General features: G+C 35.4%; 2 protein-coding genes and 1 non-coding gene across 3 annotated transcripts; 2 read left to right on the top strand and 1 right to left on the bottom strand.

The window, feature by feature from the left end:
• Positions 1-7: 7 nt before the first annotated feature.
• On the top strand, positions 8-1,110 carry ATC70_003498 (uncharacterized protein; the record flags this gene model as incomplete). Its single annotated transcript, XM_064822857.1, has 5 exons — positions 8-61; positions 120-200; positions 249-348; positions 404-466; positions 527-1,110. 5 exons carry the CDS (start codon positions 8-10, stop codon positions 1,108-1,110), a joined length of 882 nt encoding a protein of 293 aa, XP_064679457.1.
• A 907-nt stretch (positions 1,111-2,017) lies between these two features.
• Positions 2,018-3,286, top strand: ATC70_003497 (uncharacterized protein; the record flags this gene model as incomplete). Its single annotated transcript, XM_064822856.1, has 3 exons — positions 2,018-2,393; positions 2,446-2,888; positions 2,954-3,286. 3 exons carry the CDS (start codon positions 2,018-2,020, stop codon positions 3,284-3,286), a joined length of 1,152 nt encoding a protein of 383 aa, XP_064679456.1.
• Positions 3,287-3,881: 595 nt separating this feature from the next.
• ATC70_003496 lies at positions 3,882-3,953 on the bottom strand. Its single transcript has one exon. It is a non-coding gene; the product is annotated as a tRNA-Glu (tRNA).
• Positions 3,954-12,807: the final 8,854 nt, after the last annotated feature.

The raw sequence follows: 12,807 nt of genomic DNA, 5'->3' as shown, positions 1-12,807 counted from the left end.
AGATAAAATGGGAGGAGCACAGAGTTCTGAGCAAGGACAATATGGATTTCATGTGTTGAAAGTAAGACATCTAGCATGCATTTGGCATGATGGTATGCTAATTTCGCGTGTTTTCTTAGGTAAAGGAGAATTCTCCCGCTTTTCACGCAGGAATTGAGCAATTCTTTGATTATATTGTCAATATCAACGGCATCCCACTCGTAAGAAAATCAACTAGAAGCATTACTCGTAATACTCATATTCAGTAGAACAATGGCGATAGTCAAACATTGTTGAAAACATTGCAGGAATACGAAGGAAAGCCTCTGCCTATGGGTGTCTATTCTAGCAAAGAGCAATCATTTCGAGGTAATAAAGACGAAAGATGCATATCACTCTCAAAGTCATCTCATCCGTAAATTAGAAATTACTTTAACACCAAGCAGAGATTGGCATCCTGACGATCCAAATGAAAAGAGCTTAATTGGTAAGGATATCAATGGCATAAGAAAAGGCATACATTGACGGATGAGTATCTACATTGTAGGCTGCTCAATTAGATTCTGTTCGTTTGAACGTGCTGGAGAGAACGTATGGCACGTGCTGGACGTATCTCCCAATTCCCCTGCTGAAATGGCTGGTATTATTCCCTACTCTGACTACATTATAGGTAGTCCACACATGACCTTGAGGAATGAGGATGATTTCTACGATTTGGTGGAGCAATACCTGGGTAAACCTCTTCGACTATACCTATACAACTCAGAGTGGGACAGCTGCAGAGAATGTATTATTGTGCCTAATCATGAATGGGGAGGAAATGGTTCGTTGGGTTGCGATGTCGGATACGGCTTATTGCATAGAATACCTCGAAAAAAGAGCGACAGAGAGTTGCAGGCAGATGAAGAACATCAAAAGCGCTCGGATTCAGTGACCTACAGTGATACCATCTTTAATGCACCAGTATTGCCTGCTTCAGACGAGGAAGAGGTATTGGAGGAAGCAAAACAAGTATCACTTCCACCTTCTCCTACTAACCAATCGACCCAATCACCACAAACACCCTCAACAACAGAAGCAGCAACAGCAGCAGAAGCAGAAGCACAATCATCATCTACAGCAACACCATGAATACATATATAACTCACTGACACTAATAAAACCTTGAATCATCAGCGTGGATTGTTAAAATGTGTGCTTAAAGATAACAGTATGACAGGAATTATTAATTCCAAGATTTGGTTGTTGAGATGTCATTCGTGAAGTGATCATTACGGGTATCTTCATTTATGGATAATCGTTTTCGATGGCCTAGACTTTAACCATGATCATTCTGAATGAAAACGTAGACTCGTATTCATTTTTGAATAAGCGTTTCCAGCTTTGTAGTTGAATGGGGACTGAGCAAGCGCCTTATCTGGCCATTCTACTAAGCACACAAATGCTTGTGCCTTGGCAGCGAAGCTTAGTTGATCGCGGATGATTGTCGAGGTTCACAAAACGCCTCAATATAATGTCTATGCAACTATTGCTAATCCTTCAAGACCCGCCACATGTAAACGATGATGATTGTCCAAATGCTAAGCATCGTAAGCGTGCACCATATATTTGTTTCAATGGCAAAGCAGCATCAAACAGTACTATCTTCATGCTTGGCAACATTTCTGCTTTGTTTAGAACCATCGTAACCGTTTTCGAACTGCTCCGGGGCATGAAAAGACATCATACAACATGGTAGCTGGATGAAATGGCATTATCATGAGCCAAACGATTAATCTCACACGCCGGCTAAACTGAATCAGGGATATTGTATAGCTTTATGACTTGTCACATGTGGGAGTTCTCCTTATATTCATTGCACCATCATTTGTCCAAAATCATGTCTGAACTTCAAGTGGAAAACTAAACACTGCAAATTAACCTAGGAGGCTATTTTGGAAAGGTAGAAAAAGGTAAAATTAATAGCAACCGGCCGGGTCCTTTTTTTCCTTTTTCTTTTATACATTTAAACTATTTTACCGATACACAAAAAACCCCAATGATAATGAATTCGAATGGCATTGAATATGAAGATGATGACAGCCAGCAAGCATACACTAGAGAGTTTTGGATTGGTATTGGTGTATCAGTCATTACCAATTTAGTGCAGTCGTTTGCCATGGCATTTCAACGCAAATCGCATATATTAAATGACACCGTCTATCCAGTGGAAGCTCGAAAACATGCACTCAAGAGACCTATGTGGGTAATCAGCTTTGCAAGCTTCTTGACTGCCAATATCATTGGGTCTATATTCTCTATTGGATACCTTCCCATTGTTATCTTGGCTCCCATCGGAGCTATGGGCCTCGTATTTAATGCAATTGCTGCGAAGATTGTCTTGGGCGATCCATTCAAGAGAAATACAGTCATTGGTAATTGAACATTGTCTAGTGTGAATCCTGTGAAACTGACTAGGAAGAATAGGTACATTACTCATTGTTATCGGTGCATTGCTTGTTGGTTTGTTTGGCGTCATCCCTGAGCCAGACCATGATATCGATGACTTGATAAGATTGTACAGAAAGCCAGCATTCATTGCTTATTTCAGCATATTAGAATTTGTGATCATCACAGGTTTACTAACAACACATTATTTTGAACGAATGTACTATCTCATGGAATCAGCTGCTATGCCTCCTACCAACATGGGAAAATTGATCGGTAAATGGGTCACTATGGAGGATTTGAAAAAGTATTGCGGTATCAGTTATGGTGTTCTATCTGGCAACATCAGCAGCCAAAGTATCTTATTCGCCAAGAGTGGACTGGAATTGATCATCTTGTCTGTTGTATTTGATAAAAATCAGTTGCAATACGCTCTAACATGGATACTTTTGGTGATGATGGTACTGACAGCCATTTTGCAGGTAATGTAGAAGCTACATGATAATGGAACGAATCATAGTAACACATGACATATTTTGCCTTGTAGTTGTATTACTTGAATAAGGGATTGCAATTGTGCGACACTGTCATCATGATTCCTCTTTCATCTTGCACATTCAACGTATCTTGTCTCTTCAATGGTCTAGTCTATTATGATCAATGGAGCCGAATTATTTGGTGGCATTTGCTGCTCGTCATGTTTGGTGTAGCTGTAACTATCTGTGGTGTCTTGCTAATTTCATGGAAACCAAGTACCAAATTATTGGAAGAGGAAATCGACGTTGTGAACAGCGCCATGGATGATTCGGATGATACTTTGTCTGAACATACAACCTTGCTCGGTCCTCATGTTAAAAAACAAGTTTCGTATCATACTTAGATTTTTTTTGTGAATATTTCCTCTTGCTTTTCATCTTTTATTGTAGACTTTCTGTATTACCCTCCCCCCCCCCTTCCCCTTGCCATTTGTACATTTAACTCCATTACCTATTCATCATCATCGCTCTACTACTAATATCTACCTATATTTTCTAATAGTATTTACATAAACAAATGCAATTGTCATTATTGTGGATTAAACAAACAAATAATTTTGACTATTATTAGATGTGTGCACAAATTCACCATTATTATTTTAAGCTGTTAACTTTTACATCTATTTATGCGCCCACACATGTCGTCATGGTGATGCCCAATGTGGCCGTTTGCTATTAGAGCTTTTCAAATCGAAAATGCTCTTTCTGTGTAATGCACTTTTCCAAATGATGAAGGAATATTCATAAGCTTATTAATGAATCCAGATGGTAAACTATGCATGTTTGATAACGTAGCTGATCGGATTATTGATCCTTTTAAGGGGAACCTTTGGGGGAAAAAAAGGGTTTGTTCTACGGATGTAGTATGGAAAATCTTAGTTGATACAGTGACATAAACATATGTCTACGCGCACTACAATCCTGGCGATGAACAAAATATTCCCTGACGGGGAATTGAACCCCGGCCGCGTCGGTGAGAGCGACGAATCCTAGCCACTAGACCATCAAGGATGTTTGATATAATCATAAGCGAGTTGTTTGTTATGGTTTGTTAGTTTTACTTGTGCTTTCTGGTCACGTGCGTAGCTCGGTTCACTATAAGAGTATATATAGGCATCATTCTGAGAATGTTGAGTTACAGTAATTCGAGATGAGGGAGGATGATCAATACAAGGCAAGTAGCCGGTGCAGGCAAATCAATGAAGGTTTATTCAAGTATGGATGTGGAATCATCAAGAACATACGACATGATTGCATCAGTATTTGGTGGATGTATTTGAGATTATCAACCTATCTTCAATTAGAGGAATTCATGTGAAATGTGTGGGGATAGTTTAGGTCCACGCATGGAGAATACCAGTATACACATTTTATGACACCAACAGCATCACATAAGGAAAACAATGTAAAACCACCAAACTTATAATAAGCAACACATTTAAAAGGCTCTCATCTTCTCAACAATTTGACCTTATTGTGGAATACATCCACTATGATCTGCATTCCGACAGTTCATCCAGTTACCAGATTTAGATATAAACTGTATGTACACTGGATTAGATGTACGATATCGATTTATACTATAAGAAGATATGGACTTCAGATACGCTAGTACTATAAGATTCATACTATATAAGATATAGGCTATAGATGGCACCACGGACATGGATGGCACTATAGACTTATACTTGTATTCCGACATTGACTACGGATGTTTACCATATCTGGATAGGCACCAAGATTAATGCAATATGAGCTTGTTGCTTCAGATGTGCACTTCATGATCCACGCTATAAGACACATGCTTATATCCGTGATACTAGCTACAGATACTTTATGTACTACAGACTTGTACTATATATGAGACATGCTATAGACATGCATACGATATGCTATAGACATGCCATATATCCAGATACATGCTAAAGATGTATGCTTAGCGATATACACTCAGATATGTACTATTAATATAGACTAAGAAGACTGTACCTATCGGATACATGCTACTAGATCGATATTAATTATCCTTATGGAAAGGATAAATCAGGGTACTTCGGATGGGAGTCTAATTATTCATCCAGACAGAGCTAAATCATGATTAGCTTGCTGGAGTTGTCTTTTAGCATGATTAGACATTAGTTGATCTGAGTTGACTTATTTGTCAATCTAATTAATAGAACTTTTATCCATTGTTATAGTATATAAGAAGGATCATCTACCTGGCCAGTAGAGAGACTTCAGTTTACTTTACACCTGTCAGTTTGATAATAAAACATACCTTTATCAAGTCGACATTACTGTTTTTTTTTATTCTTTTTCTTTCGTGAATTTTAGTCTATAAAGCCTCAAATTCCATAAGGTATCCATTGATAACTTAAAATCAACAAGTTAATATGGCCCTTTTCGTACGCTCCGATTTTTAAAATGCTTGGTCAAATGCATGCTGGTGTGGTGTACACATGCGAAAGCTCAACGGAGATTTAATTTCTATTGTTCTGAATGATGATCCATGGGATTCTGAAATCTATTGACCTTAAAATTACGCGTTTCTTGATAGTAACCACCCCTTCAAACTTATATGAAACTTGTAAAGAATTGCAAGAAGAATACAATGGGTATTTATTTCAAGTCTCTAGTGTACATTGTTCACTTGATATTTAATGAGATACATTTTGCCATTTTTTTACTGTTTTCTAAGGATTAATCAGTATCTGTCATCAAAACATTTTGTTAAGCATTACTAAACATTGTAGACCAAAAAATTTCCTATCGAATGAGCTATTGCTTGAAGCTTTGGCATGACTCTATCATGAGATATTGAAAATCTTGTCCTGATCAAAAAATCATTACCAGATTTTTTGCTTGCTATCACAGGCAGATTTTAAAGAAAAATCCATGATTTTGCATGATACTCTTTTTTGACCATATCTCGACAAATACTCACTGGATTCGCACAAAACAAAGACCGTTCGATAGCTCTACGTTAGTCCTATTATAATATAAGGGTTTCAAGTACCAGATGTACGCTCCCTTCATAAACTTGCTCAAAATCATATATTTTATGAGCTACAAGCAGGGAATATTCAACTTTTTATTTATTTATCTACAATAACCATACCATTGTATAGAAGATTGAAGAAGAAACAGAAGTTATTAAGCTTGAAGCTCTCGTTCACTTGGTAAAATCTAGCGGTATGGCTCTTTGAAAATCGGTCATTTTGAACATTTTCCGTCATTACTCACTGACATCGCCTTCAGTAACCCCACATCAAACATGCCCTACTCAATCAAAGTATCCTCTACAACTTTTACTACACATACATTCCGCATTCATATAGTAATTAAAAAGTTTTACTAGCAGCATCTATTCAAAATTAACTATTTTCTAAAATCACCCTTTTCTCAACAACCATGCTACCTACGCAAATTTCAATTGCACCATCGTTTAGAGGGCCAAAAACTGGTATAGGAACATGCTAGTCTCAAGACTCTAGCATCAATGTTTGGAAAATCGATTTTCGATCGTCCAAAAGTTGAAAACCTCAAAAATCAAAAAACATTTTGTACATCCAGGTCCTCATAGGTAAAAAAATTAGAATCTCATCAAAGTTAAATATGTTGTAAAATAATGATATTGGACCAACTTGTAAGTGGGAACATTATATTGGAAATGCATACTTCATGAGATAATCAACATTGGAGATGCTATTTTTAAGCGGGGGAATATACATACTTTAAATTGGAAACGTTATTATTCTTAAATAAAGCAAGCTACAGTTGTCTAGTCTTGACAACAAAATTTTTCAACATGTCAGGTATCCATTGATAACTTAAAATCAACAAGTTAATATGGCCCTTTTCGTACGCTCCGATTTTTAAAATGCTTGGTCAAATGCATGCTGGTGTGGTGTACACATGCGAAAGCTCAACGGAGATTTAATTTCTATTGTTCTGAATGATGATCCATGGGATTCTGAAATCTATTGACCTTAAAATTACGCGTTTCTTGATAGTAACCACCCCTTCAAACTTATATGAAACTTGTAAAGAATTGCAAGAAGAATACAATGGGTATTTATTTCAAGTCTCTAGTGTACATTGTTCACTTGATATTTAATGAGATACATTTTGCCATTTTTTTACTGTTTTCTAAGGATTAATCAGTATCTGTCATCAAAACATTTTGTTAAGCATTACTAAACATTGTAGACCAAAAAATTTCCTATCGAATGAGCTATTGCTTGAAGCTTTGGCATGACTCTATCATGAGATATTGAAAATCTTGTCCTGATCAAAAAATCATTACCAGATTTTTTGCTTGCTATCACAGGCAGATTTTAAAGAAAAATCCATGATTTTGCATGATACTCTTTTTTGACCATATCTCGACAAATACTCACTGGATTCGCACAAAACAAAGACCGTTCGATAGCTCTACGTTAGTCCTATTATAATATAAGGGTTTCAAGTACCAGATGTACGCTCCCTTCATAAACTTGCTCAAAATCATATATTTTATGAGCTACAAGCAGGGAATATTCAACTTTTTATTTATTTATCTACAATAACCATACCATTGTATAGAAGATTGAAGAAGAAACAGAAGTTATTAAGCTTGAAGCTCTCGTTCACTTGGTAAAATCTAGCGGTATGGCTCTTTGAAAATCGGTCATTTTGAACATTTTCCGTCATTACTCACTGACATCGCCTTCAGTAACCCCACATCAAACATGCCCTACTCAATCAAAGTATCCTCTACAACTTTTACTACACATACATTCCGCATTCATATAGTAATTAAAAAGTTTTACTAGCAGCATCTATTCAAAATTAACTATTTTCTAAAATCACCCTTTTCTCAACAACCATGCTACCTACGCAAATTTCAATTGCACCATCGTTTAGAGGGCCAAAAACTGGTATAGGAACATGCTAGTCTCAAGACTCTAGCATCAATGTTTGGAAAATCGATTTTCGATCGTCCAAAAGTTGAAAACCTCAAAAATCAAAAAACATTTTGTACATCCAGGTCCTCATAGGTAAAAAAATTAGAATCTCATCAAAGTTAAATATGTTGTAAAATAATGATATTGGACCAACTTGTAAGTGGGAACATTATATTGGAAATGCATACTTCATGAGATAATCAACATTGGAGATGCTATTTTTAAGCGGGGGAATATACATACTTTAAATTGGAAACGTTATTATTCTTAAATAAAGCAAGCTACAGTTGTCTAGTCTTGACAACAAAATTTTTCAACATGTCAGGTATCCATTGATAACTTAAAATCAACAAGTTAATATGGCCCTTTTCGTACGCTCCGATTTTTAAAATGCTTGGTCAAATGCATGCTGGTGTGGTGTACACATGCGAAAGCTCAACGGAGATTTAATTTCTATTGTTCTGAATGATGATCCATGGGATTCTGAAATCTATTGACCTTAAAATTACGCGTTTCTTGATAGTAACCACCCCTTCAAACTTATATGAAACTTGTAAAGAATTGCAAGAAGAATACAATGGGTATTTATTTCAAGTCTCTAGTGTACATTGTTCACTTGATATTTAATGAGATACATTTTGCCATTTTTTTACTGTTTTCTAAGGATTAATCAGTATCTGTCATCAAAACATTTTGTTAAGCATTACTAAACATTGTAGACCAAAAAATTTCCTATCGAATGAGCTATTGCTTGAAGCTTTGGCATGACTCTATCATGAGATATTGAAAATCTTGTCCTGATCAAAAAATCATTACCAGATTTTTTGCTTGCTATCACAGGCAGATTTTAAAGAAAAATCCATGATTTTGCATGATACTCTTTTTTGACCATATCTCGACAAATACTCACTGGATTCGCACAAAACAAAGACCGTTCGATAGCTCTACGTTAGTCCTATTATAATATAAGGGTTTCAAGTACCAGATGTACGCTCCCTTCATAAACTTGCTCAAAATCATATATTTTATGAGCTACAAGCAGGGAATATTCAACTTTTTATTTATTTATCTACAATAACCATACCATTGTATAGAAGATTGAAGAAGAAACAGAAGTTATTAAGCTTGAAGCTCTCGTTCACTTGGTAAAATCTAGCGGTATGGCTCTTTGAAAATCGGTCATTTTGAACATTTTCCGTCATTACTCACTGACATCGCCTTCAGTAACCCCACATCAAACATGCCCTACTCAATCAAAGTATCCTCTACAACTTTTACTACACATACATTCCGCATTCATATAGTAATTAAAAAGTTTTACTAGCAGCATCTATTCAAAATTAACTATTTTCTAAAATCACCCTTTTCTCAACAACCATGCTACCTACGCAAATTTCAATTGCACCATCGTTTAGAGGGCCAAAAACTGGTATAGGAACATGCTAGTCTCAAGACTCTAGCATCAATGTTTGGAAAATCGATTTTCGATCGTCCAAAAGTTGAAAACCTCAAAAATCAAAAAACATTTTGTACATCCAGGTCCTCATAGGTAAAAAAATTAGAATCTCATCAAAGTTAAATATGTTGTAAAATAATGATATTGGACCAACTTGTAAGTGGGAACATTATATTGGAAATGCATACTTCATGAGATAATCAACATTGGAGATGCTATTTTTAAGCGGGGGAATATACATACTTTAAATTGGAAACGTTATTATTCTTAAATAAAGCAAGCTACAGTTGTCTAGTCTTGACAACAAAATTTTTCAACATGTCAGGTATCCATTGATAACTTAAAATCAACAAGTTAATATGGCCCTTTTCGTACGCTCCGATTTTTAAAATGCTTGGTCAAATGCATGCTGGTGTGGTGTACACATGCGAAAGCTCAACGGAGATTTAATTTCTATTGTTCTGAATGATGATCCATGGGATTCTGAAATCTATTGACCTTAAAATTACGCGTTTCTTGATAGTAACCACCCCTTCAAACTTATATGAAACTTGTAAAGAATTGCAAGAAGAATACAATGGGTATTTATTTCAAGTCTCTAGTGTACATTGTTCACTTGATATTTAATGAGATACATTTTGCCATTTTTTTACTGTTTTCTAAGGATTAATCAGTATCTGTCATCAAAACATTTTGTTAAGCATTACTAAACATTGTAGACCAAAAAATTTCCTATCGAATGAGCTATTGCTTGAAGCTTTGGCATGACTCTATCATGAGATATTGAAAATCTTGTCCTGATCAAAAAATCATTACCAGATTTTTTGCTTGCTATCACAGGCAGATTTTAAAGAAAAATCCATGATTTTGCATGATACTCTTTTTTGACCATATCTCGACAAATACTCACTGGATTCGCACAAAACAAAGACCGTTCGATAGCTCTACGTTAGTCCTATTATAATATAAGGGTTTCAAGTACCAGATGTACGCTCCCTTCATAAACTTGCTCAAAATCATATATTTTATGAGCTACAAGCAGGGAATATTCAACTTTTTATTTATTTATCTACAATAACCATACCATTGTATAGAAGATTGAAGAAGAAACAGAAGTTATTAAGCTTGAAGCTCTCGTTCACTTGGTAAAATCTAGCGGTATGGCTCTTTGAAAATCGGTCATTTTGAACATTTTCCGTCATTACTCACTGACATCGCCTTCAGTAACCCCACATCAAACATGCCCTACTCAATCAAAGTATCCTCTACAACTTTTACTACACATACATTCCGCATTCATATAGTAATTAAAAAGTTTTACTAGCAGCATCTATTCAAAATTAACTATTTTCTAAAATCACCCTTTTCTCAACAACCATGCTACCTACGCAAATTTCAATTGCACCATCGTTTAGAGGGCCAAAAACTGGTATAGGAACATGCTAGTCTCAAGACTCTAGCATCAATGTTTGGAAAATCGATTTTCGATCGTCCAAAAGTTGAAAACCTCAAAAATCAAAAAACATTTTGTACATCCAGGTCCTCATAGGTAAAAAAATTAGAATCTCATCAAAGTTAAATATGTTGTAAAATAATGATATTGGACCAACTTGTAAGTGGGAACATTATATTGGAAATGCATACTTCATGAGATAATCAACATTGGAGATGCTATTTTTAAGCGGGGGAATATACATACTTTAAATTGGAAACGTTATTATTCTTAAATAAAGCAAGCTACAGTTGTCTAGTCTTGACAACAAAATTTTTCAACATGTCAGGTATCCATTGATAACTTAAAATCAACAAGTTAATATGGCCCTTTTCGTACGCTCCGATTTTTAAAATGCTTGGTCAAATGCATGCTGGTGTGGTGTACACATGCGAAAGCTCAACGGAGATTTAATTTCTATTGTTCTGAATGATGATCCATGGGATTCTGAAATCTATTGACCTTAAAATTACGCGTTTCTTGATAGTAACCACCCCTTCAAACTTATATGAAACTTGTAAAGAATTGCAAGAAGAATACAATGGGTATTTATTTCAAGTCTCTAGTGTACATTGTTCACTTGATATTTAATGAGATACATTTTGCCATTTTTTTACTGTTTTCTAAGGATTAATCAGTATCTGTCATCAAAACATTTTGTTAAGCATTACTAAACATTGTAGACCAAAAAATTTCCTATCGAATGAGCTATTGCTTGAAGCTTTGGCATGACTCTATCATGAGATATTGAAAATCTTGTCCTGATCAAAAAATCATTACCAGATTTTTTGCTTGCTATCACAGGCAGATTTTAAAGAAAAATCCATGATTTTGCATGATACTCTTTTTTGACCATATCTCGACAAATACTCACTGGATTCGCACAAAACAAAGACCGTTCGATAGCTCTACGTTAGTCCTATTATAATATAAGGGTTTCAAGTACCAGATGTACGCTCCCTTCATAAACTTGCTCAAAATCATATATTTTATGAGCTACAAGCAGGGAATATTCAACTTTTTATTTATTTATCTACAATAACCATACCATTGTATAGAAGATTGAAGAAGAAACAGAAGTTATTAAGCTTGAAGCTCTCGTTCACTTGGTAAAATCTAGCGGTATGGCTCTTTGAAAATCGGTCATTTTGAACATTTTCCGTCATTACTCACTGACATCGCCTTCAGTAACCCCACATCAAACATGCCCTACTCAATCAAAGTATCCTCTACAACTTTTACTACACATACATTCCGCATTCATATAGTAATTAAAAAGTTTTACTAGCAGCATCTATTCAAAATTAACTATTTTCTAAAATCACCCTTTTCTCAACAACCATGCTACCTACGCAAATTTCAATTGCACCATCGTTTAGAGGGCCAAAAACTGGTATAGGAACATGCTAGTCTCAAGACTCTAGCATCAATGTTTGGAAAATCGATTTTCGATCGTCCAAAAGTTGAAAACCTCAAAAATCAAAAAACATTTTGTACATCCAGGTCCTCATAGGTAAAAAAATTAGAATCTCATCAAAGTTAAATATGTTGTAAAATAATGATATTGGACCAACTTGTAAGTGGGAACATTATATTGGAAATGCATACTTCATGAGATAATCAACATTGGAGATGCTATTTTTAAGCGGGGGAATATACATACTTTAAATTGGAAACGTTATTATTCTTAAATAAAGCAAGCTACAGTTGTCTAGTCTTGACAACAAAATTTTTCAACATGTCAGGTATCCATTGATAACTTAAAATCAACAAGTTAATATGGCCCTTTTCGTACGCTCCGATTTTTAAAATGCTTGGTCAAATGCATGCTGGTGTGGTGTACACATGCGAAAGCTCAACGGAGATTTAATTTCTATTGTTCTGAATGATGATCCATGGGATTCTGAAATCTATTGACCTTAAAATTACGCGTTTCTTGATAGTAACCACCCCTTCAAACTTATATGAAAC

This window comes from Mucor velutinosus (assembly GCF_035048745.1).
Source record: "Mucor velutinosus strain NIH1002 chromosome Unknown tig00000165, whole genome shotgun sequence".
In the NCBI taxonomy this organism is placed as follows: domain Eukaryota; kingdom Fungi; phylum Mucoromycota; class Mucoromycetes; order Mucorales; family Mucoraceae; genus Mucor; species Mucor velutinosus.
This window is presented reverse-complemented; position numbering and strand designations above follow the sequence as displayed.